The 22,374-nt window shown below is 27.8% G+C and overlaps 6 protein-coding genes across 7 annotated transcripts; 3 read left to right on the top strand and 3 right to left on the bottom strand.

Moving 5' to 3' along the window:
* The first annotated feature begins 780 nt into the window (after positions 1 to 780).
* LOC127284332 (rab-like protein 6) lies at positions 781 to 4,796 on the top strand. Its single transcript, XM_051309731.1, has 6 exons — positions 781 to 905; positions 1,329 to 1,481; positions 1,625 to 2,109; positions 2,182 to 2,909; positions 2,983 to 3,481; positions 3,812 to 4,796. Exons 2-6 carry the CDS (start codon positions 1,361 to 1,363, stop codon positions 4,010 to 4,012), a joined length of 2,034 nt encoding a protein of 677 aa, XP_051165688.1. The 5' UTR covers positions 781 to 905; positions 1,329 to 1,360; the 3' UTR covers positions 4,013 to 4,796.
* On the bottom strand, positions 4,138 to 11,797 carry LOC127284320 (GTPase-activating protein and VPS9 domain-containing protein 1). 2 transcript variants are annotated; one of them, XM_051309722.1, is made up of 15 exons: positions 11,448 to 11,797; positions 11,015 to 11,148; positions 9,600 to 10,944; positions 9,340 to 9,521; positions 9,057 to 9,219; positions 8,651 to 8,986; positions 8,335 to 8,593; positions 8,167 to 8,246; positions 7,726 to 8,105; positions 7,178 to 7,649; positions 6,877 to 7,106; positions 6,544 to 6,800; positions 6,241 to 6,452; positions 5,676 to 6,061; positions 4,138 to 5,590 (listed from the first exon to the last, which is right to left on the bottom strand). In XM_051309722.1, exons 2-15 carry the CDS (start codon positions 11,144 to 11,146, stop codon positions 5,459 to 5,461), a joined length of 4,566 nt encoding a protein of 1,521 aa, XP_051165679.1. In that variant the 5' UTR covers positions 11,147 to 11,148; positions 11,448 to 11,797; the 3' UTR covers positions 4,138 to 5,458. The 2 variants fall into 2 exon arrangements, with proteins under 2 accessions (XP_051165679.1, XP_051165671.1); XM_051309714.1 differs by having other exon boundaries at positions 7,726 to 8,108; positions 11,448 to 11,792.
* A 240-nt stretch (positions 11,798 to 12,037) lies between these two features.
* LOC127284341 (DNA primase small subunit) lies at positions 12,038 to 13,940 on the bottom strand. Its single transcript, XM_051309740.1, has 7 exons — positions 13,715 to 13,940; positions 13,494 to 13,644; positions 13,254 to 13,429; positions 12,973 to 13,168; positions 12,695 to 12,908; positions 12,239 to 12,629; positions 12,038 to 12,146 (listed from the first exon to the last, which is right to left on the bottom strand). The coding sequence occupies exons 1-7, from the start codon at positions 13,803 to 13,805 to the stop codon at positions 12,127 to 12,129; spliced, it is 1,239 nt and encodes a 412-aa protein (XP_051165697.1). The 5' UTR covers positions 13,806 to 13,940; the 3' UTR covers positions 12,038 to 12,126.
* Positions 13,941 to 14,229: 289 nt separating this feature from the next.
* On the top strand, positions 14,230 to 18,611 carry LOC127283641 (ATP-dependent DNA/RNA helicase DHX36-like). The gene is made up of 14 exons (XM_051308647.1): positions 14,230 to 14,399; positions 14,543 to 15,172; positions 15,237 to 15,426; positions 15,486 to 15,660; positions 15,732 to 15,880; positions 15,943 to 16,084; positions 16,158 to 16,353; positions 16,447 to 16,711; positions 16,846 to 17,138; positions 17,244 to 17,673; positions 17,753 to 17,961; positions 18,030 to 18,112; positions 18,177 to 18,268; positions 18,346 to 18,611. The coding sequence occupies exons 2-14, from the start codon at positions 14,569 to 14,571 to the stop codon at positions 18,449 to 18,451; spliced, it is 2,934 nt and encodes a 977-aa protein (XP_051164604.1). The 5' UTR covers positions 14,230 to 14,399; positions 14,543 to 14,568; the 3' UTR covers positions 18,452 to 18,611.
* Positions 18,612 to 18,772: 161 nt separating this feature from the next.
* Positions 18,773 to 19,709, top strand: LOC127284253 (transcription initiation factor IIA subunit 2). Its single transcript, XM_051309615.1, has 4 exons — positions 18,773 to 18,964; positions 19,060 to 19,164; positions 19,284 to 19,413; positions 19,486 to 19,709. The coding sequence occupies exons 1-4, from the start codon at positions 18,893 to 18,895 to the stop codon at positions 19,515 to 19,517; spliced, it is 339 nt and encodes a 112-aa protein (XP_051165572.1). The 5' UTR covers positions 18,773 to 18,892; the 3' UTR covers positions 19,518 to 19,709.
* Positions 19,710 to 19,851: 142 nt separating this feature from the next.
* On the bottom strand, positions 19,852 to 22,264 carry LOC127284224 (vacuolar fusion protein MON1 homolog A). Its single transcript, XM_051309561.1, has 7 exons — positions 21,695 to 22,264; positions 21,271 to 21,596; positions 20,960 to 21,203; positions 20,611 to 20,895; positions 20,353 to 20,543; positions 20,174 to 20,276; positions 19,852 to 20,098 (listed from the first exon to the last, which is right to left on the bottom strand). The coding sequence occupies exons 1-7, from the start codon at positions 21,902 to 21,904 to the stop codon at positions 19,958 to 19,960; spliced, it is 1,500 nt and encodes a 499-aa protein (XP_051165518.1). The 5' UTR covers positions 21,905 to 22,264; the 3' UTR covers positions 19,852 to 19,957.
* Between the last annotated feature and the right edge of the window lie 110 nt (positions 22,265 to 22,374).

The raw sequence follows: 22,374 nt of genomic DNA on the forward strand, positions 1-22,374 counted from the left end.
CTTCACTCTCTGACGACGCCATTTGCAATGAGCCAAAATTGCCAACCATAGATAACAAAAACTGAACTTTTTCAGTTCTACCAACATGAAAATAATTAATTCCCTTTTAATAAAAACCTATTTTTTTGTTATTCATTCTTTTTTTCGCAAATTTTTATTATTTATTATCAATAAAACAAAAATTGTATATTATTACCTACGATTTTAATTATACATTACCTCAAGTTTTTGTTTAACATTTCGATACTAAACTTTTTAGGTTAGGTTCCCGTGTCAAAAAATTTTTAGCAAAATATATTAATTTTCTTTTTGCCTGCCACGAAACTTACATTATTTATCGATAATTTAAACAAATCTGAACTTAATTACTATAAAATATATACAATTAACGTTATGATTTACCTAATAATAAAAGATTAAATTTTTTCGAACGAAATATGGTTCTTCTCTCTCTGACGACGCCATTTGCAATGAGCTCCAATAGTCCAATGCCAACCCACGATAACAAAAAATAAAAACTGAACTTTTTCAGTTCTACCAACATGAAAATAATTCCTTTTTTTAAAAAAGACTAATTTTTTAAATTTCTTCTTACCTGTCTATAAACTTATATCATTTATCTATAATTTTGATAAATATGAATATAATATTAAGGGAAAATTCATTAATAATAAATGTAATAAAAAATAATTTTCTTTTTTTAATTACATATTTTAAAATCTATGCCAACTTAATAAACCTTAATGGATTCTCTCACTTTTAAGTGTACCAACTTTAAAAAAAATCATCATTTTCCATATGTTTGACAGTTGTCAGCTGGTTGCTGGTTTTCATAATGAAAATGGATATTTAATTAGAATTTTTTTAAAACGATAGGCTAAAATTTTGAAATGTGTTGATTATTGGTAAGTTTTATTTATGCAAATATATTTCTAAAAGTTTGGAAATTAAATGTTCTTAATTGAAATTTTGATATTTTTTTCTCAATATTGTTGAAACAAATAATCACCTTTTCTTTTTTATAATATTTATTCTTTTTAAAAGTGCAATATTTGTATGCTAATTTTATTCTAATTTTTTAAATTTATAATATCAAGCAACTATAAAGATAATAGTATAACAGAGTACATTGAACTTAACCTATGTGTCAAAAAGGGATTTGCATATTAATTTCTGTATATTATTTAAAAATCTTAATTGGTCATTGTTTTTGGAAGGAAATTTTGCATTTTTTTCTCTGAGATTGGTGATAAAATAATCAATAATGCATGATTATATAAAAAGAAATTGAGTAATGTAATTAAGAACTCTTTTTTTTCTTTATGAAGAATGAACTGGAAAAATAATTAAAAATCACAAGATGTTCTCGGCTTTTAAGAGATTGGCAGGCAAATCCGAGGGAAATGCCTCGCCACGACCGAATCATCAATCAATGCCCACAAATTTACAAAGAAAATTCGCGAAAGGAGTTCAGTATAATAGTAAGTGTTTTCCTTTTATAATTTTATTGAAAGAAAAGAATTACTACTAGTTTTGTTTTTCTTACTGATTTCTTAATTTTTACGTTCAATTTTTATTATTTTTTTTTTATTTAAATTTTTAAAAATAAAATTCTTACTTTCAGTGAAAATAATAATAAAAGGCGACAGAAATGTGGGCAAAACTTGTCTGTTTCATCGTCTTCAGGGACAAAAATTTGTCGAAGAATATGTGCCAACGGAAGAGATACAAGTGGCGAGTATTCAATGGAATTATAAAGCGACCGATGATGTTGTCAAGGTAGAAGTGTGGGACGTTGTTGACCGTGGTAGAAGACGCCGAAAAATGGAGGGATTAAAAATGGATACATTACCAGCTGAAAATATTATTGAGGAACCAGCATTGGATGCGGAATTTCTTGATGTTTATAAAGGAACAAATGGCGTTATTATAATGATGGATATAACAAAAACATGGACATTCGATTACGTGCAACGAGAACTTCCAAAAATTCCCAGTCACATACCGGTTATTGTTCTGGGCAATCATTGCGATATGTCGCATCATAGAACCGTTACTGCCGATCATGTTACTTATTTTATTGATTCTTTACAAGGAAGATTGGCGCAAGTAAGAAATTTTAAAAACTATTTTCTTTAATATGCAAAAACTTTTTCTTATTTCCAAAACAAAAATTTACAGGTGAGATATGCGGAAACGTCAATGCGAAATGGATTTGGTTTAAAGTTGTTGCACAAATTTTTTAATCTTCCATTTTTGCAATTACAACGCGAAACACTTATAAAGCAAATCGAAACAAACGAAGACGAAACACGATTGACAATACAAGAATTGGATCTCTATCAAGAGAGTGATGATGCGGATTATAATAAATTTTTAGATAATCTTGTAAATAGGCGAAGAGCCGTTGCCGATTCAACATCGGTGACAAATTCAATTCCAATTGTTCCAAGTAATCAACAAATTGCATCGAATAACGAAATAAAAAGAAGTGTAACGTTATCGGGACCAATTGGTGCCGGTAATCCAATACCAGTGAAAAATAATAATATCGATTTAAGAACACCACCGCCAAAGAAAGAAAATAATAATATATTACCAAAAATGTCGGAGAATTTAATTAAAAATTCACCGCAACATTCGCACAGTACATCGAGAGAGAATCGTAATAGTCCGGAAATTAATCGTGATACACAATTAAGACAACAGTCATTTATGTCGAAAATATTTGGTAATAAAAAAGATGAGGATGGAGAAAAATTGCCAAATATTGCCGGTATTAATTTAAATTCACCATTGACGAGTGTTGAAGATTTTGTTCCCGACGATGATGTTTTGGATAAATCATTCTTAGACGAGGGATGTCAAGGTGGACAACAAACACAATCCGAGCGTGTCGATTCCGACAGGTAAAATATTTAATTAAAATTTTAATTTCATTTTATTTTATACATAATTTTTTTATAAATATTTTATTTTTAGCGATACGGAAACTGCAAATCCATTGGTCGCTGGTTTTGAGGATGATTTATCATCGGCTGACGAAACGCCAACGCCGGTACAATTGAAACTTACGGAAAATCCATTGAGTAAATCGTCAAGGCACAATAAACGTGAATTACAAGGCGCTGAATCGAGTCAGGAAATTCCACAAATAAAAAAAAGTGACTCAGTGTCTTCCATTGAGGAACAGGACTTCCAGGGTTCAAGTGAATTTGATTTAAATAATCGTCAAGATTCGGATACATATGACAATTGGCTTGGACGTGATTCTAAATGGCGACAAAGTCCCGAAGGTGGTGAAGATGTGAGCAGTAATAGTACAAGAAAAGATAGACTCGAATTTAGTGATAAAAGTCGTGATGTCAGTATGACAAGTTCAAATGTTCATCTTGAACTTCTTGACACTTCGAGTGTCAGACAATTGAGTTCAAATGGCAGCAGTCCTGTTTTAAAGGAAAAAAAGAAACACAAGGAAAAGGTATTTTTTATACTTTTCAAAAAAATAAAATTTAGAAAGAAATTAATTTTTTACTAAATTGTTTCGTCTAAAATAATATAAATGCAAAAACTTATCTCTACAAGTATTTTTCACGTCTATTATTTAAAATATTTTAAATATATTTTTTTTAAAATAAATTTTTTAAAAGCAGGAATTTGTACATCTTATTGATCATTTCATGGATATTGTTTTTAAGAAGCTTTCTTCTGAAGAATTTTCACAGGTTTTTTTTTCTGAATGCATTTCAATTTTTTTGTAAATTTTTGTTTTAAAAAGAAAATTCTTTTACTTATTTTTTTTTAATTGTAGGGCGAAGAGAGAGAAAAGAAGAAGAAGAAAAAATCAAAGGACAAGGAGAAGGAGAAAGATAGGGAAAAATCGGAGAAAAAGAAGAAAAGACGATCGTTACAAAAATCCAAGGACGAGAATCGTGAACGTGATGAACTTGAAGAATTTTTAAACGGTTCGGTAACGAGGGTAAACGTTGATATGGCATATGAGGCCATATGAAAGCGAATTGATATACTTCGTTCGGATTAAAATAAGCTTTTTTCGATGTTCTCTCTCTGTCTCTCTCTCTTTCTCTCTCAAGACTTCTAAAAAAACAACTCATCACTTAAATCGTTAGTAATTTATTGAAAACAAAAAAAAAATATTCTGGACATAGAATTCTCCAAGTTTCGTAATCTAAAAACAAAAAGAATAATTTCCTACCTGGAAAATTGTCTCAAAAATATATTAAAACGTAACAACTCGTAATCAAAATGTATAAAACTCGCGCATTTTAGAAAAGATTTTTTTAAGAAAATTATAATTGTATAAATTTTTATGAATTTTTATTTTCTATAAAAAGAAAACTGCATTTGGAATGTTCAACTTAAAAGAATTGTCATTCTATCTATCTAGAAAAAGAAATTGATTTATTCCAAAAAGAAAAGATTTCGTCTTGATTAAATTTTCAATTAAATATTTATAATTTAATTATTATTGACATTAAAATTTAATCAAAACGAACATTGTTTTTTTTTTGCATAACGCTTAAATGTTAAGCACTTGTTTTTTAAAGCATAATTTTTAAGTTTCAAATAGAGAAATATAAAAAAAGTCTTTCACTTCATTCGTTTTTTATTATTTTCATTTATCACTGTTAACTGAGACTAAAATACTGAAAATAACATTTAACATCGAGTTATTATAATATTGTTCTATTTTTGCCATCTAATTATTTACAAAAAAATGTAATTTGTAAAACATATTCAATACGAATTCATGTTAATAAATGTATATAAACGTATGATTAATTTTTCTCTTAATTTTGAAGTAAGCAATTCTCTTTTTTTTACATAAAAATTATGAAGCAGTAAAAATAATTTAATTAAAAATTTTTCAATTCCAAAATCGACTACCATACTTAAAATTATCTAATTTTGTTATAATTATTTTTTTAAGAAAGAAAAATATATGTTTAAATTAAATTTAATTAGTTTCACTAATACTAGTAACTGAAAATAATATTACTTAAATGAAAAATAGAAGGAAAATAATACAAATTTTTTTTGTACTATTAATCTATCTCATTCACTTTCATGGAAAAATATACAGCCCTTTTAAATAAATTGTTATACAGTAGGCTATAACCCAACACAAATTTGGTGTTATTGTTACATTACTGTTATTTGGTGTTACAATATCAACATATATATCATCTGTTTATATCATTATTTTATATATATAGGAAAAATAAGCAGAATTATTTTTAATTTTACAATATCTATATATATATAATTAAAATGTACAAGACTCTCATCATTCTTTCTTTCTTTTTTTAATAAGCATGAAATTCTTTTTACGATTGTAATTCTGCAAAAAAAAAATTTCTAACAAAATGTTAAAAAAAAAAATTCTGAATCATTTTTCTTTTATGCATTATTTTAATAATAATAATTTATGCAACTATTAATCTATTGTTTTAATGAATTCAATAGCAGAACAAAATTGTGTCCACCGATATTGTTCCTCACCCTGTAAATGATTACCATAGAAACTATCAACATATTGTACTGTCGACAATAATGATGGTGGATTTGCCTAGAAATGAAATTTTTAAAAATAATTAATGTTAATAATTTTCATAAAATGAATTTCTTAAATTTTCCGTAAATAATTTCTTTACCTTTACAATAACGTAAACAAGTACGGGAATTAAATCATCAGCTGCTGGAATTCCTCTTTCTGATGCCATTGACAAAAGACTCATAATTGTTGTTGCACAACGCCAAATGCATTGAAATTTATCACGCGGTGTTTTATATGCGGATATTACGGCCAATTCAGCTTGTGCACATGGCCATGGACATTCATAATGATAAATCTTTGGAATTTTGAAATTTTTATGATTTGGCGTTAAGCCTTTTGATAATTTTTTAATATGATCATTAAGAACTTGATCCCTGCATAAATCACCATCGCCATTTGGATAAAGTGCATTGTAATATATTTGAGCCATCACAATTCTTTCCACAACTATTCTCGCTAATTTCAATTGAGCATTACTGGCAGCTAAAATTTACAACAAACATTTTATTAAACTGAATTTCTATTTAACAGAATATTTATTTTCCTCAATTTTTAATTACCGAGTAAAAAAATGAAAAATGAATGTTTTATTTAGTAGTTATTTGAATTTAGAATATTAAATGTATGTGAAAATGATGAATAATTATAAAATTCAAATATACCTTGCCATATTGAGTCATTTTCCATTTCTGAGTGAATTTTGCCAAGAAAATTTTCCACAAGTTCTAGTTTTTCATCAGGTAAAGAGAGCTTTTTGAATTCCTCGCAGAATCGTGAAAGCAATGTTTCTCTTTTTTCAAGAAAAACTCGCACACAAACTGACACCAAATGACTGTTGACTGCATCACGATCACATTTTACACGTTTTGACAATCTTTTTCGCAAAGAAAAAAGAATTTATTATTAATTTTTCTTTTTTTATTATTAAAATAGAAAAAATACTAAATTTTTAATAAAATGCTTACCGATCTAAATGCGCAACAGTTGACAATAAACCTTGACGACATCGAACAAGATACGCAATATATGGAGATCTTTTTCTATAATCATCTTTTAATGATCTAAACAATTTTCTACAACCATCGTCATTAAATAATCTGACGCATCTCAATGTCTCATGAAGATGTGCAATTAATGCTCTATCTTGTAAATTAATAGCCTCAGCCAATTGCATCTGAAGAAAAGCCACTAATTCATTTTCTTTCTGAGTCCAACCATTTCTCTGAGAAAAAAAGTCCAATATGTTATTTAAATTGTTATTTCTTTTTAAAACAAAAAAAAATTAAATTATTTTTCACCTCCGTTATACTCGTCCATGGAATGTGTTGTAAATCAGCAGTGCTGAGTACCATTCGAAGTTTTCTTTTTGCATCGACAAAAGCAAATGACATTTCAATATTATTAGGATCTATTAATAATCTTTCATCTTCAATTTCTTTTGTTCTCGACTGTGTACTTTCTACAGAAGCTGTATCACTATTTGTACTCGGTTTTCTTCTATATTTTGCTAAAATATCATCCGTACTGTCTGTAGAACAAGAAACAAATTTTAAAAAACGTATTTAACAAAATTTATTTTTTTTTAAATTAAAAACAAACCATTGTGTGCACTAGCTGATGGATCTTCGGACATGATTCTTCTTAGACGATGTCGATTAATATCGACACCATCGGCTCCTGTTTCTCTATCGTAACATCTACTTAAATCATCAGCACCACGTAATGATTTTCCCCTTCTATTTTTCAATGACATTTTCAATTTTCCAAAAAATCCTCTCTTATTTTTTTGATCATCGTCCAATAATTCCTTATCACCTCTTTCGGCGGTCATGTCGAAGCTTATACTTTTCGGTATTGCTCCCGTTGATGTTGATGGTTTCAATGGAGTCGAATTCGTTTGACAATCGTTACCACCATTTAATAGCGATTGAACATTTGACAAATCTGTCATGCATCTACTATTATTTTTTGATCGTGGCTCCGATCCTGAACTACTGCTTGACGTTAAACTCGCGGTACTCAATCTAACAACAACGTCACTCGAATTCCCTCCGGAATAACCATCTAATTCCTGTAAAGGAAATTTAAATTGAATGTAAATTAAATTTTAATTAGATTCAATATTAAAGTGTGATTAATAAATTTACTTCGGTTTTAATATCGCCATTTGACAATTTATCCTGCATTGGACACAAAGTATTATTGGTTGAATTTACTGATGATGAAACTGGTACAAATCCATTAACAGAATTTTGCCGATCTTTGCTACTGTCAAATTGTAATTTATCCATTAAATGTACCAATCTTTCTTCTCCCACCACTTTTCCATAATCCATATTATTATTATTGGAATTAGTGTCTATATAATCAATTGTACTTCGTCTATAATCAATTCTCATTCCTCCTGTTCCTCTAACATTTATATTTGAAGTTGGTGAATGCATTGCTGTTGGTGATGAAAGTACACTCACCGAAGAACTGCCAATTGGATCTTCACGAATTGGTCGAAAAACTGCTGCTGCATTATCTGCTGTATATGAAAAAAAATTAATTAATAAAAAAAACAGCAAATAATTTGAAATACTTACAATTAACAGGTGGTGGCGTTTCTTCACCTCCTTCGGGTTCACCGCGACTTTCTATTTCTGATCTTGCAGTATCGTCCGATCTAAATAGAAATTAAAGATATTAGACAGAAATTATTTTCCCGAATTGCTTTTTTTTAAATTTAGAATTTAAAAAAGTGAGATTAAAACCTTGCAACGCTTGCTGTATCATCAGTATCAACTTCAGTGAGTCTTTCAGAATCACTTGCAAGAACGTCTGTACTCCAGGCTTCCGAAGCAGTTTCGCTAACATCTAATTGTGAACTTTCAACAGGAAGTGAAGGCGGCGGTTGTTCTTGTGGTGGTGGTGGCGGAAATAAAAATCTCTCCTGTTGCTCAACAATTTCACTATCTGACGCTAAAACATCTGTAGACCATGTGTCAGATACTAGTGAAATAGTTTCATCACCTAGAAAAAAAAATTTAAGTATAAAAAAAGAAATTATCACCAATCATCAATTTTTACCTTCAATAAGTTTTTTAATTTCGAATTTGCAAAATTTATCATCAATTTCAGATCGACTTTGTTTTGTCGGCATTGTTGGTGGTGGTAAATCTAATTGTCTCGCTTCACCAGCAACACGACCATCGTCACCTTCGGTTATTTGTGACGATGGCGTATCACGACCCGATATATTTGGTGTTCCTCTTCCTGACACATTTGCTGAAACCATATCTGATAAATTGTCATTTTGATCTTCTGTTTCTAATTCGAGTGACGATGCCACACTATGATTAGAAGCTGCCTCAGAAACTGCTTCCAAATTATCAGATGTGTTTCCAATTGATCCCTCAAATAACACTGAAAATTGTTTTTTTTTTAATATTTAATTTTTGTATTATTTTTAATAATGGTAAAAATAAATAAATACCTTCATCGTGAGATAGAGAGAAACGAGTTCGTTTTTCTTGTGTTTCAATGCGTTCGACACTATTTCCTTCTCTCCCACGATTATTTCGGTTAGACAAATCGTCTGGAAGATTAAACGTGATTGATCCATTTTCCATATTATTTTGCATATCCATACATAAAACCTGTAGAGAGAGAATAGAAGAATAAAAAAGTAATTTAAAATTTTGTTTAAATTAATAATATCGAATTTACATATTTAAAGAGATTTATTGGAATTTATTTAAAAAAAAAAAAAAAAATACCTTTTGTTCGCTAAGTAAACCCACGCATTCGCTCACTGTTGGTCCAAAAGGAATAACGAGAACACCCTGAGCAACTTTATCCATTGATTCATCATCAATTGCAGAAGAACCATTTACATCTTCACTACCATCTGTTGTTGTATTTGACGATGAAGAAGATATACGAATTCCTCTTCCTTTACCTGTCAAAGTAAATTTTACGTTTAAATTAATCGTTTTTTTTACGAAATAATTGAATACTAAAATACTACAAAATTTACCTTTTCCAAGAATTCCCCCACGTTTATTTGGAGTTTCCGGTGAAACATCAGAAATTCGATTGGCATTTGGCATTGACAATGGCAATTGCACCAACATATCATTCAATTGTTTCTGATTATCGAGTATTAATGGTGAAGTTTCATTTTTATTAATCTCATTGTGAACAACTTGTAAAAATGAAATTAATGCATTTAATTCATTTTCCGTGAATAGTGCAGCGGATCTTGATAAACCTTGTAATTTATTTGCATCAATCATTGTTGGTTCATCTTCTAATTCTTCAGTTGCTCCATCCAACATTGTATCAATAATTGACGATACTGAATCTTTTTCAAATCTTTTATACAAATCCATTACTTTACTGTCAATTGTTTGATATTTCATAAGTGAAAGCATTTGTAAAATTTGTCCAACTTGCATTAAATTAAATCTTGCAATATAACTAATTGGCGCATCGGTGATACCATATGGTTCGGGATTAACAATTGCTGGACAAATAAAATATGTAAATACCAAATCGGTGCACATTGCATGAATTTCTTTTTGATCGACATTTCCATTTTTATTTAAAAGCCCAGCCATTTGTCTCACTAACCAAAAAATACTGGTGGGAAAACAATGCATATTCTCACGAATGCTTAAAATAAATCTTTGAGTTATTCTAACAAGAGAATTTATTGTCCACAAACGATAACGTTGTAATTTTGTTTGATATTCAACTGTTCCTTCTTTGCCAAATTTCTTTAAACGTTCAGCCGCTGTTAGACAAATTGAAGCTTTATCCGGATCAATATCAAGTGACATTTCATCTTCCATTAATAATTGCATTATTGGATTGTGTAGTGCGGCTGTTAAAAAGAATTTCGATGAAAATAAACTTTCATGAAAAACAGAATAAAAACTTGAAAATGCACACGTTCCATGACGAAGTAAACGACGTGGATTATCAGATGGTACAACTTGAAGAAGCATTAAATAACGAAGTAACTTTAAAACTAATAATTTATCCTCAGGAAATAAACAACTTCCATAAAGTCCAGCGGCGAGTGATTGTATTATTCCTTGCATTGCTTCAGGTAAAATTTTATCGCCCTCAACAAGACATGATGCCAATAATTTTGGTGATTTTCTCAAACAATTGAGAAATTCACCATAAGCCAAACATGTTTGATATCGAAAATGTTTATAGGCATCAATAAAATGAGAATTTTCTAAAATATTCGCACGATGACAACATGATGCTGGTGTTGAATCGGGGCGTGATACTATTAGATGATTTAAATTCACTCTTTGTTGTGCTGTTACCCATGCTTGTTGCGCCAAATCCGATGAGAGAAACAAAACCTAAACAAAATTTATTTACATTTTTCTATACATTAAAAAAAACCATTTAAGACAAAGAATAAATATTTACATTTTCATTGAGTGATTGTAGATTTTGTTGTTCGGAACTAACAAAAAGACGTTCTTGACGAAGATGTCCTGCTAATTCCATCATATCCCATTGTAACGTCCATAAGGACTCAACACTATTTGCTGAAGACATTACTAAAATATTTTTTAAAAAGTATGTCAAGTATTTCAAATACAGTTTATTACCAACGTATGTATATAAACACACATTACATGACACAAAATTACATATATCTCAAAACTTCAAATATGTACTTTGTCCTATAAAACTTTTGAAAAAAAATCCTTATTTAGATACATTGTTGATAAAATTGTAAATAAATTTCGTCTGTGACATAATTTATAGAAGACATTCCAGTTCCTTATGGAAGGATAATAAGGATTATTTTTCATTTGATCAAAAATGAAAATAAATAAAATTCAATTGAACTCACGTGTATCTTTCTCTCTCTCTCTCTTTTTTTTCTCAAGAAAAACAGAAAACGACTTTTGTTTTGATGTGGCTACACCCCCATTTGACGTGCGCCCATTTTTTCTCAAGGAAGGTTAGATTATTAAAAAAAAAAAATGGAAAAAGAAAACAAGTGTTGATTGTTAACGTAATAAAAATTACAGTTTATGGAAGGGGAATTATCAACAGAACCTTCGACTGTTTATTGTACAATGATTATATGAAATAAATAATTATATACATTCACTTGTTGTGATTGTCTTTATCACATGACAATATCTTTCTTTCCCTTGTATTTAATTTGTGAAAAAGAAAGACAGCACTATTGTCCAGAAATTTTAATTTAAAGGTTTGTTCACAATAAACAAATAAATGTATAAGATCCGAAATGTGAAGAATTTAGTTACAAGGTTGGGAAGTTATTAGTGTTACATTTTGGGGGTTTTTCTAAAATAATCTTATGAATCGACTTTAAATATTTTCCCAGCGGGAAATTCAATTAATTCATAATAGAAAATTTTCGAATGAAAACACAAAAGTAGTTATTTTTATGAAAAAAATAATATCGAGCTATTTGTTGAATAATAAAAAATTTTATTTATAAAGAAAATTATTTATTTACCAAGATAAAAATTGTCATTTCGTAAAAAATAAATGAATCCTCAGAATTCCATTTGTGTATCTGAAAAAGAAAAATGTTTTTACTAATCGTCAATTTTTTTTCAATTTTATAATTAACGTGGAAAATTATTAATTAACATGAAATCAACATACCATTTTGTATTATTTTCTCATCTCGATTAGAATCTTCAAGATTTCTCAGAAATTCAAGAAAAATGTGTAAAGACTTATTCATTGCTGTTTTTTTATAATCTCTAATTTTTCGAACGTTAACTGATTCTTCTTTTTGTCTGGCCAATTCTTTTGCGTCGTAAGCATCAACTTCATTAATAAGCGTTTGAATTGTTGGCACACTATGAGGATCAAAATTATCAACTGTTTTTGGATTAAATGGTACGCATACTTTTGTTGTTTTTGGATGAACGCAGTATGGTGATTTCAATAAATGATTTAAAGCCTTTGACACGTGTATATCTAATCTTGGATATGAATATTGAATCATTATTTCTTCAATTAAATGTCTCGAACGCCATTTTTTTGAACTCTGGATAAAAATATGAAAATTAAAAAATGTATTTTAATTAAAAGACAATGAAAAAAATTACATACCGATTGTAATTGTTTGTTATAATAGTCTTGAAATGCTTCCCATCTTTTTTCACTAGTCGAATGTTTATTGAGTAAATTTCTCACTTCTCCTCTTACTTCTTCTTCTGTGTGAATAATTTCCAAAAATTTTGTTATATTTTCCTCAGTGCCCAACATATTTTGTTCGATGACACACATTGGAATAAATACTGATTTTATAATACCGATAGCACGTCTAAAAATTAGTAAAAATATGTCAAAATATTAAATGATAATATTAAATTATTATTAAAACTTACTCTATTGAATAATGTGTTTTGTGTCGTAACATCACTTTTTTCTTTGCATACGCTCCGCCTCTTATTAATTGTAAATATTCAGCAACTGCGCTTCTTGCAGATGCATTAAGTTTCCTTGCTCTTTTATCGCAAACCCAACAATGAACTCCTCTTCTTCCAGAAAATACCCAGAGAATATGATTAAATCCAAAATCCTCTATTTAGAAAAAAGAAAGTAAATTTTTAATATTTTAATAATAAAAATTTGTTATTTATTAAATGAGAAAAATGAAAGTGTTTACCTCTTAATGAAGAATCAATTACTTTACAAGCTATTGCCATATATTTCCAACATTTACCGCAAATATCAGCACCTGAACAACAAGTTCTCACTTCATCATAATCAGTCATATCAATATCAAAAACAAGTTCTTTTTCCACGGGAAAAAATTTCGTATCATATTTATGTTCTGTTGGCCTAAAATAAAAATTCACCATTAATTATGTCTGTTTTAATAAATTGTAATAAGAAAAATACTCACGGAACATTGTAAATAGCTCCAATATCAATTTTGTGTGGATTTAATCTTTTCATTTCAGTCATGAGTTGATTTAAATTTTTGAATGCCTGAAATCTAATATAAACATCGTCTTCAACAGTAAATGAAAATTCTCTACGTGAAAATAAATTGCCTGAAAAAAAATATTAATAAACTTATAGAGGTTCTTTTTTCTTAAAACATTTTTTTAAAATAATACATACCATTGCCGTAACTTAACCACCGGTAATATTCATTGTAGGGAAAAAGTCGTTGATAATAAACTCTCAATAAATCTGGTAAATTACTTGCCATTTTCACTTATAAATAATAAAAAATTTACAATATTTGGATATATAAAATAATAAATAAGTTCAGAGAAATAAAAACTCAAATGCAAACAAGGAAAATATTTATCTTCGCCATTGTTGTATTATGGCCATTGTTAATTTTTCAATAGGCGGGAAAAAACAGTTGTCAAATGACCCACCAATCAGAAACTCGAGAAACTAGTTTCTTTCTTTAGTAAATGTCCTCTAATTGGTTGATGTGTCAAATAGTTGTAATATTCCCAACCCTGTTGTTTTCAATCAGCTGTTTGTTGAAATTGGCGGGAAATAAACATTAAGTTACAATCCACATGTTTTTTAGAAGTTTTAACAGCCAATCAGAATTAGCGAAATCTAATATTTCGCACGGCGGGAATAATTATGTGTTTGGCAATCTATTGTATTTTTTTTGTTCATTTGATAATAATAAACGTGTATACGATCCATATTTATTTACATCATAATAAATAAAAATACAATACATTAATTAATAAGATATGTAAAAAGGAAATAATTAAAAAAACAAATAGAAAATACATGAATATAGTGGAGAAACAAATATTTGAAGAATTTTGGTTATGTAAATGTCTAAAGTATATAATTTATTAACTTTATTCTTTTAATATTCCTTTAATATAACATTTTTACTATTATTATTTGTCATATTTTATTTTTAATAATAATTTATTTATTAATTTATTTACTAATGAATTATTATTGTAGGAACTTTTATAATTTATTGCAAGAAAATGTCAGGGACCAAAATGTTTAACGGTGTTAATGCATCGAGAGGATGGAGTAAAGGTGGACGTGGTGGTCGTGGAGGAGGACGAGGACGAGGAGGTGCTCATCCTCCATGGCTTAAGGGAAAAGATATTGGTCTCTATTATAGAGATAGAGCGAAAATTATTGCTGAAACTAGAGAGGAGAATGCAAAGATTCTTCAATTAAATCCAAGCACAGAAAAACGTATTTCAACATTGATGGATTTTCGTAAAAGTGGTGATAAATTATTTAATAGAGATTTAAATAGACCATCATTTACCGGAAATGAGAATAAATTCGAAGATATGTATACACATATAAATGATTCTCAATTTAAGAGAAAATTTCTCAATATTGTCTCAGGCAATATACAAGAAAATCTCATGAATTCATTACGTATTAAATCAAAATTAGAAAGGAATAATGTTCTTGATGAACAATTTTATGAAGATTATCAAGAAATGTTAAATTCAAGAGAATATTTAAATATGCTAAAATTTCGTGCACTATTGCCTGCTTATAATAGAAAACAAGAAATTTTAGATCTTTTAAAATATAATCAAGTGATGCTTATAAGCGGAGAAACAGGTACATTTCTTTTTTCTTTAAATAAAATTTTATTTAATTTTAATAAACATTATTTGTCAAATAGGTTGTGGTAAAACAACACAAGTGGCGCAATTTATACTCGATAATGAATTGTTGCAAAAAAATGGCAGTATCACGAAAATAATTTGCACACAACCAAGACGAATTAGTGCAATATCAATAGCTGAGAGAGTTGCTGCCGAAAGAGGTGAATCATTGGGAAATTCAATTGGTTATCAAATTCGTCTCGAAAAGTAATTATTTTTTATTTACAATTTATTTTTTTCAATTATTAAATTTAATTTAATTTTAGAGTTCTGAGTCGAAAGCAAGGATGTATTATGTTTTCGACAACTGGAATTTTGCTACAATTTATGCAAAGCGATCCTGCTTTAACGGATATTTCACATATAATTTTAGATGAAATTCACGAAAGGAGTATTGAAAGTGATTTTATTATTGCTTTACTTAAGCAAGTGATTCCAAAGGTAGTTGTTTTAAATATTTAAACTTTTTTAAATTATCAGAAATAGTCAAATGGTAATTATTATATTTTAAGAGGCCTGATTTGAAAGTCATCCTCATGAGTGCAACTTTAAATAGTGACAAATTTTCCAAATATTATGGAGATTGTCCAACAATACATATTCCTGGTTTTACATATCCTGTGGAAGAATTTTATCTGGAGGACGCGATATTATTTACACGGTAAATTATTACTATTTTTTCTTATTATCAAATGCAATTGAAATAATAAAATATTTTCTCAGATTTCAGTTTCCAAATGAAACAAAAACAAACGAGAGACAAAAACATTATAAAAAATTTATGAAGAAGCACAAGTTTCAAGATAAAGTTAATGATCAATATTCGTCACTTATTGACCCTTACTTACGTCATCTTCAAGCTCAAGTAATTTATTTTCTCTAATTTATTATTTATTCTTAATTAATTAGTAAAAAAAAAATGTTTTTTCTTCATGCAGAGAAAATATCCACAATTTGTAATTGACGAATTAAAAAATCCAAAATGTGAAGAACTTTCTCTTGAACTTATTGAACAATTAGTGGCTTATATATGTTCAACACAAGGACCTGGAGCAATACTTATTTTTCTTCCTGGTGTAATGGATATTACAAAATTACACAGAATGATGACTGAAAGTTATCGATATCCAAGAGGTAATTTATTTATATTTTTGATATAGAATAAAAATATAATTTGCAGGAAGAAAATTTAATTTAATTTTACGAAAAAAAAATTTATTCTTACAGACAAGTATATTATATATCCACTACATTCTCGAATGCCAACGGTTGATCAAAAATTAATATTTGATGTACCACGATATGGAGTTCGAAAAATAATCATCTCAACGTCAATAGCTGAAACATCAATAACAATCAATGATGTCGTTTATGTTATTGATTGTGGAAAAACGAAACTTTCACGATTTGATGTTGAAAATAATATACAAACTTTATTACCCGAATGGGAAACAATTGCAAATGCCCAACAAAGACGAGGACGTGCCGGAAGGTAAAAAAATCCATTAAATTATTTAATTTAATAAAATACTGCAAATTTTCTCGAATATTTATTTAATTTTATTATAGTATTTTTATTAATTAATTATTTAAAATGTTAATATTTTATTTATTATATAATTACAGAGTGAAACCCGGTATTTGTTATCATTTATATTCAAAAGCCCGAGAAAATACATTTGATCATTATCCATTGCCAGAAATGTTACGCTCACGCTTAGAGGAAGTTATTTTACAAATTAAAATATTACAATTGGGAAAAGCAAGCGATTTTCTTACTAGTGTGATAGATCCACCTGATCCTAAGGCTATTGATATATCGCTGGATTTATTAAGACAATTAAATGCTCTCGATGCAAATGAACGTTTAACACCTCTCGGTTATCATTTAGCTCAATTACCTTTGGATCCTAGAACCGGTAATTAAAAATTATTTTCTGTCAAAGTTATAATTATTTACTTTAATAAATTGATTATTAAATTTAATAAATCAAAATTGTAATTAACTGATTATTTCCTTATAGGTAAAATGATTATTTGGGCATCACTTTTCTCTTGTATTGATCCAGTATTTTCCATAGCGGCAAGTTTATCATTTAAAGACGCATTTTATTGCCCTCTTAATAAGGAAGAAGAAGCGCGCAATAAAAAACTTGAACTTGGAATGGGACAATTTAGCGATCATATTGCACTTGCCGAGGCGTTAAAACGTTATGAATTAAATAATCATCGTCGACAACAGAGTTCATCGTTTTGTCGTGAATATTTTCTATCACAAAATACACTTCAACTATTGTCTGAAATGAAAAAACAATTTGCACGTTATATGAATGAAATGAAATTTTTACAAAATGACAATTTACATGATATTAATGCAAATAGAAATTCTAATAATTTATCACTTATTAAGGCAATTGTTTGCGCTGGATTATATCCAAACATTGCAATTGTCAAGTAATTCCTTTTTTTATTGCATTTTATTTTATAATTATTATTAATTTCTTTATTTATTATTGTTATTAATTTTTCACAGAGGAATTACGAAACATAATGTTAAAGTCTTTACACCTGAGGATGGAAAAGTGAAAATACATCCTTCGAGTATAAATGAAAAAATTCGAACTATGCCAAGTACATATTTGATTTATTTTTTGAAAAAACGATCGACTGCAATTTATTTGCACGATACAACATTTGTCAGTTCATGGGCTTTATTATTTGCCAATTCCAATAGATTATCAGGTTTGTCTTTAAAATGATTTATTTAAAATTTATTTAAAACTATTTATTTATTTATTTTCAATTTTCAGAGTCCCATGGGAATAAAAGTGTCGTGACAGTAACGAATTCATTAAAATTCTCTTGCGAATCAAGTACAGCTGGAATTATTCAAGTAACTATTTATTTAAATAGATAATCTATTATTGAAATATTTGTTAATTAATTGTTAATTCTAGAAATTACGTGAACAATTAGAAGCACTTTTGGAGCACAAAATAAATCATCCAGGAACTGTTGATTGGAAGGGACAAGAGGGACGAATTATTAGGTAAATTACAAAAAAAAATGTTAATTGTAAAAAAAAAATTTTGCTAGTATATTTTACAACAAATAATTTTTTTTCAGTGCAATTATTGAACTTTTATCCCAAGGAGAAGAGGATATGGGATTACATTCAGGAATATATCATCAACTAGATGAAAATCAAATAGATGATGATGATTCCGATTAGTACAATTTTATTCTGAACGAAAAAAAAACAGAACTGCCATTTAATAAAGACAAGTAAATTTTGTTGATAAAAAAAGCATTACTATTTATAAAACAATTGTCAATATTTATTGTAATATTTTAAAAAGCAGATAAATAGAAAAATTATTTGATTCTTAAAATTAGTTATTTTTATTATTAAATAATAAATAAATGTTTTTTTAAAATTCAAAGATTTAAATTTGCCCCGCGGTAAAGAAAGAAATTTTTGTTTGATTTTATTCCCAGGAAACCTTCTAGCCAATCACGAAGCACGTGATGTCCACGTATGTATTGTACTTTATGCTGATATTCCTAACCTATAATTTTGATAGTGCAATCGTGCAAGTTGTCAACAATTAATACTAATTTAAAATATAGTTTAAAAAAAATTGTATAATTGTATTAAGTCTTAATTTTAATCATGTCTTATCAATTATACAGAAATACAACATTGGGAAATACATTACAAGAAAGTCTAGACGAATTAATTCAGGTAAATTGTATCTAATGAACATTTAAAAAACAAAATTTTCTTAAAAAATTGCTTACCTTGAATGTAACAATTATTGTTTATTAATTATTTTTCAGTATGGACAAATTACACCACAGCTTGCAATTAAAGTATTATTACAATTTGACAAAGCTATTAATCAGGCACTTGCAACTCGAGTTAAATCAAGGCTTACGTTCAAGGTATTAGGTCCACGTATATTAATTTACATTTAATTAATAATTAAGAAATTTTTATTAATATTTAAAAAAAAATATATATATATATATATATATATAAGAAAAAAACGTTTCGATTTTAGGCTGGAAAATTAAATACGTACAGATTTTGTGACAATGTGTGGACATTTATGTTAAATGATGTTGAATTTCGAGAAGTACAAGAAGTGGCCATTGTTGATAAAGTTAAAATAGTTGCTTGTGATGGAAAAAGTAAGTTAATTTTTTCCCTGGAAATTATCATAATAATTATTAATTATTAACAACATTCATATTTTTTTACAGCATTGGACGCGGATGCAGCTCAAAAACGATAATATATATTTTGACAATTTTTACATTAAACTAATTTTCCATGTAAATTTTTACATATATTTACTATTTGAAAGAATTTTTCGATAAAAAAAAATGAATTGTATTTCAATATAATATATGTGCCAAAAAGAGTTTTTAAAAATTTGCTAATTGATAGTTTTTCTTCTGAAAAAAATAAATAAGTGTTAAATTTACATTTTGTACAAAATTAATGTTTCTTAATCAAAAGTTTAAATTAAAAATTTTTTGACAACTTTAAAAGTTAAAGGAAATAATTTAAAACAATGAAGAAAGAAATTCTGGACAATTTCAGGTTAGTAAAATACATTATATATATATAATAACAAAAATCAGTTTTCAATATTTATTCAAATATATTAAGTGAAAAATATGTTTGTTTTTTTGTCGCAAATAATGTACAATAAATATACAACAGAGACTTTTAAAACGTTGGTGGATTTAAAATAAATAATCGTTCCTCTTCTTTTTTTATCCATTTTAACATTTTACTAATTGCATTAATTGCATCGGGTTTTGTAACTAGAGGACCAAATGTCGCATAAAGTTCGAAACCTGATGTAACCTATAAATTTACAAATGATTTTTTTGTAAAAGTTTTTGAAAATTATATTATCTAAACAAAAAAAATGAAACTTACCCACGCCAGCATAGTCTCTTTGTCAAATTGTTGAAATATCAGTTTTAAAGGGCGGCTAGATGTGTGTAATCGATGATGTAAACATTGATAAGAACCAAGTAGCCTAAAAAAAAATTTTATCGATTTAGATCGAAACTTTTTTCTATTTTATTTTAAAAAAAAATAAAATTGTTTTTAACCTTTCAATTTCCTCGTCAGAATTGTAAGGAGGTTGAAAACCAGGACTCCAAAATTGTGCCGTTGTTCTACATTTATATAAAATATGACGTATTTCAGGTAAACCAATTTCAACAGTCGTTATTGACATTTTATTCATCGATTCATTAATAGCTTCTAAACAATTTGTTCTCCGTAATTTTTCCATTATTTTCTAAAGAAAAAATTGAATTATTTTTCTTTTTAAATTTCCATTTTTATAATAATAAAAAAATACTCACTTTTTTCGCTTCCGATAATGTAAAAAATACATCTCTATCTACAGTTAACAATAATAAACATGCCTGACAATCTTCGGATAAATATGATACATGACCGTGCATAAAACCATTGGCATCAAATTTTGGTAAACAAATTGGTGTCCAACTCTCAGCTGTTTTAAATGATTCCGAACTACTAACTAAATTTTGTATCAAATGTAAATCGGCAGGATGAATAAAACATTTTTTCATTCTCACTAATGTCACCAATTGATTATTCGCTAAAAGAATTGCAAACACTAAATCCTGAAAAATGAACAAAAAAATTAATAACAAATATAAATTTCAAAAAACAAAAAAGAAAACTTACTTTAATTTTTCCACAAATTTGTATAATTGTTTGTGTTATTAAATCTCTTATTGATGGTAATAATGGTAAACATTTGACAGCACCTAAGAAAAATGCCGGCTCTCTATCCATGAAATTTAATAAATGATCTATTAATCTCTCGCTACCTGTTAAAAGTCGTCTTAAATCAAAATTTCTCCTTTGATCATAGACTTTTGTTAATTGTTTTTGTGTCAATACTGAAAGTATTTGATTATAAACATATCTGTGAAAAAAAATTAATCTTGTCAAATTAAAGCGAAAAAATAGTTGAAAAACTAAAATTAACTTACGTTAATTGTAAAACAACTTGTGATACACTTTCTAGTGTTTTTGACACAGCAACTAATATCAATGGTCCTTTAGTGGCAAAAACAAAACATGTATCTCCGGCATGTACCGATCTAATCATATCGTCACTTGCTTGAACAAATGAAACTAAAGCTTGCATTACTCCCATAACAGTGACTAATTTATCCTCTGAACTATAACGTGAATAAATTGGCTTTCCAGCTTGGCTCAAAACAAATATATGTTTTTTACGCGAAAGCCATACTTTACAACGCAAAGGATCAATAGTTTCGATACAATTTTGTCCCAATTGTTGAGTAATATCCTCCTTAAATAATTCAAAATTTCATTTTTACAATTACAAGTCATTAATTATAAGAAATAATATTTTTAACAAGATTGAAAATCAATTTTGATTGAACTTACACATGAATTATCCTTACTGTCTTTTTCAAGTGTTTTAATTTTATTTGTTGATTGTTCATTGCTTTGTGCTTCATTTTTATTGCCACTTGTCATTCCTTCATAATCTTCATAATTTTCTGTTGTAACTAACATTGTTTCCGAGGATGCACCAGGTCTTATCTCACAATCCATGTTATCAGAAATGACATTCTCAAATTTCTTTGTAGCCATTGCACAAAAAAGTATAGACAAAACAAAAAAAAACTTACACTTGTTCCTTCATTATTTTCACAAATATTTCTCACTAATATTTTAACAATAGAACTAAATATTTTTGTTTCATTTATTTATATTTATTATAAAAATGTTATCACTCATTGAAGGTTAGGTTTCTTTTTTTTGCAGTATTTCTGCGTTTCGCGTTCTGTTAATTTTTCTTCTAATTGTATTAATTTTAATGTAATTATAATTTTACACAGTCATTTTTATTATATTATTATATATTAATTAAAAATGACAGGTGACAGTAAAACTGTAAAAAAAATACAATGTGGGTGGGAATTTCCAGCTGTCAAATTTTTTATGCCAGATGATTGGAGTAAGAGAAAAATAATCCTCAAATCAGAAACAAGTATTTTGCAATAATCTAAGAAGTGAATAGGGCATTATGTTTCGCGCTCATTTTTCAAAAAAAAGAAAAC

Source organism: Leptopilina boulardi, unplaced genomic scaffold, assembly GCF_019393585.1.
Source record: "Leptopilina boulardi isolate dan_hultmark-lab unplaced genomic scaffold, ZJU_Lbou_2.1 LbouV2_119, whole genome shotgun sequence".
Lineage (NCBI taxonomy): Eukaryota > Metazoa > Arthropoda > Insecta > Hymenoptera > Figitidae > Leptopilina > Leptopilina boulardi.

Coding starts and splice junctions, on each gene's coding strand:
- LOC127284253 (XM_051309615.1), top strand. CDS start 18,893: ATGTCTTATCAATTATACAGAAATACAACATTGGGAAATACATTACAA. Junction 18,965..19,059: donor GTCTAGACGAATTAATTCAG/GTAAATTGTATC, acceptor ATTATTTTTCAG/TATGGACAAATTACACCACA. Junction 19,165..19,283: donor AATCAAGGCTTACGTTCAAG/GTATTAGGTCCA, acceptor TTTCGATTTTAG/GCTGGAAAATTAAATACGTA.
- LOC127284332 (XM_051309731.1), top strand. CDS start 1,361: ATGTTCTCGGCTTTTAAGAGATTGGCAGGCAAATCCGAGGGAAATGCC. Junction 1,482..1,624: donor GAAAGGAGTTCAGTATAATA/GTAAGTGTTTTC, acceptor TCTTACTTTCAG/TGAAAATAATAATAAAAGGC. Junction 3,482..3,811: donor AAAAGAAACACAAGGAAAAG/GTATTTTTTATA, acceptor TTTTAATTGTAG/GGCGAAGAGAGAGAAAAGAA.
- LOC127283641 (XM_051308647.1), top strand. CDS start 14,569: ATGTCAGGGACCAAAATGTTTAACGGTGTTAATGCATCGAGAGGATGG. Junction 15,173..15,236: donor GCTTATAAGCGGAGAAACAG/GTACATTTCTTT, acceptor TTTGTCAAATAG/GTTGTGGTAAAACAACACAA. Junction 15,427..15,485: donor TATCAAATTCGTCTCGAAAA/GTAATTATTTTT, acceptor ATTTAATTTTAG/AGTTCTGAGTCGAAAGCAAG.
- LOC127284320 (XM_051309714.1), bottom strand. CDS start 11,146: ATGTCTTCAGCAAATAGTGTTGAGTCCTTATGGACGTTACAATGGGAT. Junction 9,522..9,599: donor TGGGGGAATTCTTGGAAAAG/GTAAATTTTGTA, acceptor TTACTTTGACAG/GTAAAGGAAGAGGAATTCGT. Junction 5,591..5,675: donor TTGTTTACGTTATTGTAAAG/GTAAAGAAATTA, acceptor TTTCATTTCTAG/GCAAATCCACCATCATTATT.
- LOC127284224 (XM_051309561.1), bottom strand. CDS start 21,904: ATGGCTACAAAGAAATTTGAGAATGTCATTTCTGATAACATGGATTGT. Junction 20,544..20,610: donor CATTATCGGAAGCGAAAAAA/GTGAGTATTTTT, acceptor TTTTTTCTTTAG/AAAATAATGGAAAAATTACG. Junction 20,277..20,352: donor TCTGACGAGGAAATTGAAAG/GTTAAAAACAAT, acceptor ATTTTTTTTTAG/GCTACTTGGTTCTTATCAAT.
- LOC127284341 (XM_051309740.1), bottom strand. CDS start 13,805: ATGGCAAGTAATTTACCAGATTTATTGAGAGTTTATTATCAACGACTT. Junction 13,645..13,714: donor GTGGTTAAGTTACGGCAATG/GTATGTATTATT, acceptor ATTTTTTTTCAG/GCAATTTATTTTCACGTAGA. Junction 13,430..13,493: donor GGAGCTATTTACAATGTTCC/GTGAGTATTTTT, acceptor TTTTTATTTTAG/GCCAACAGAACATAAATATG.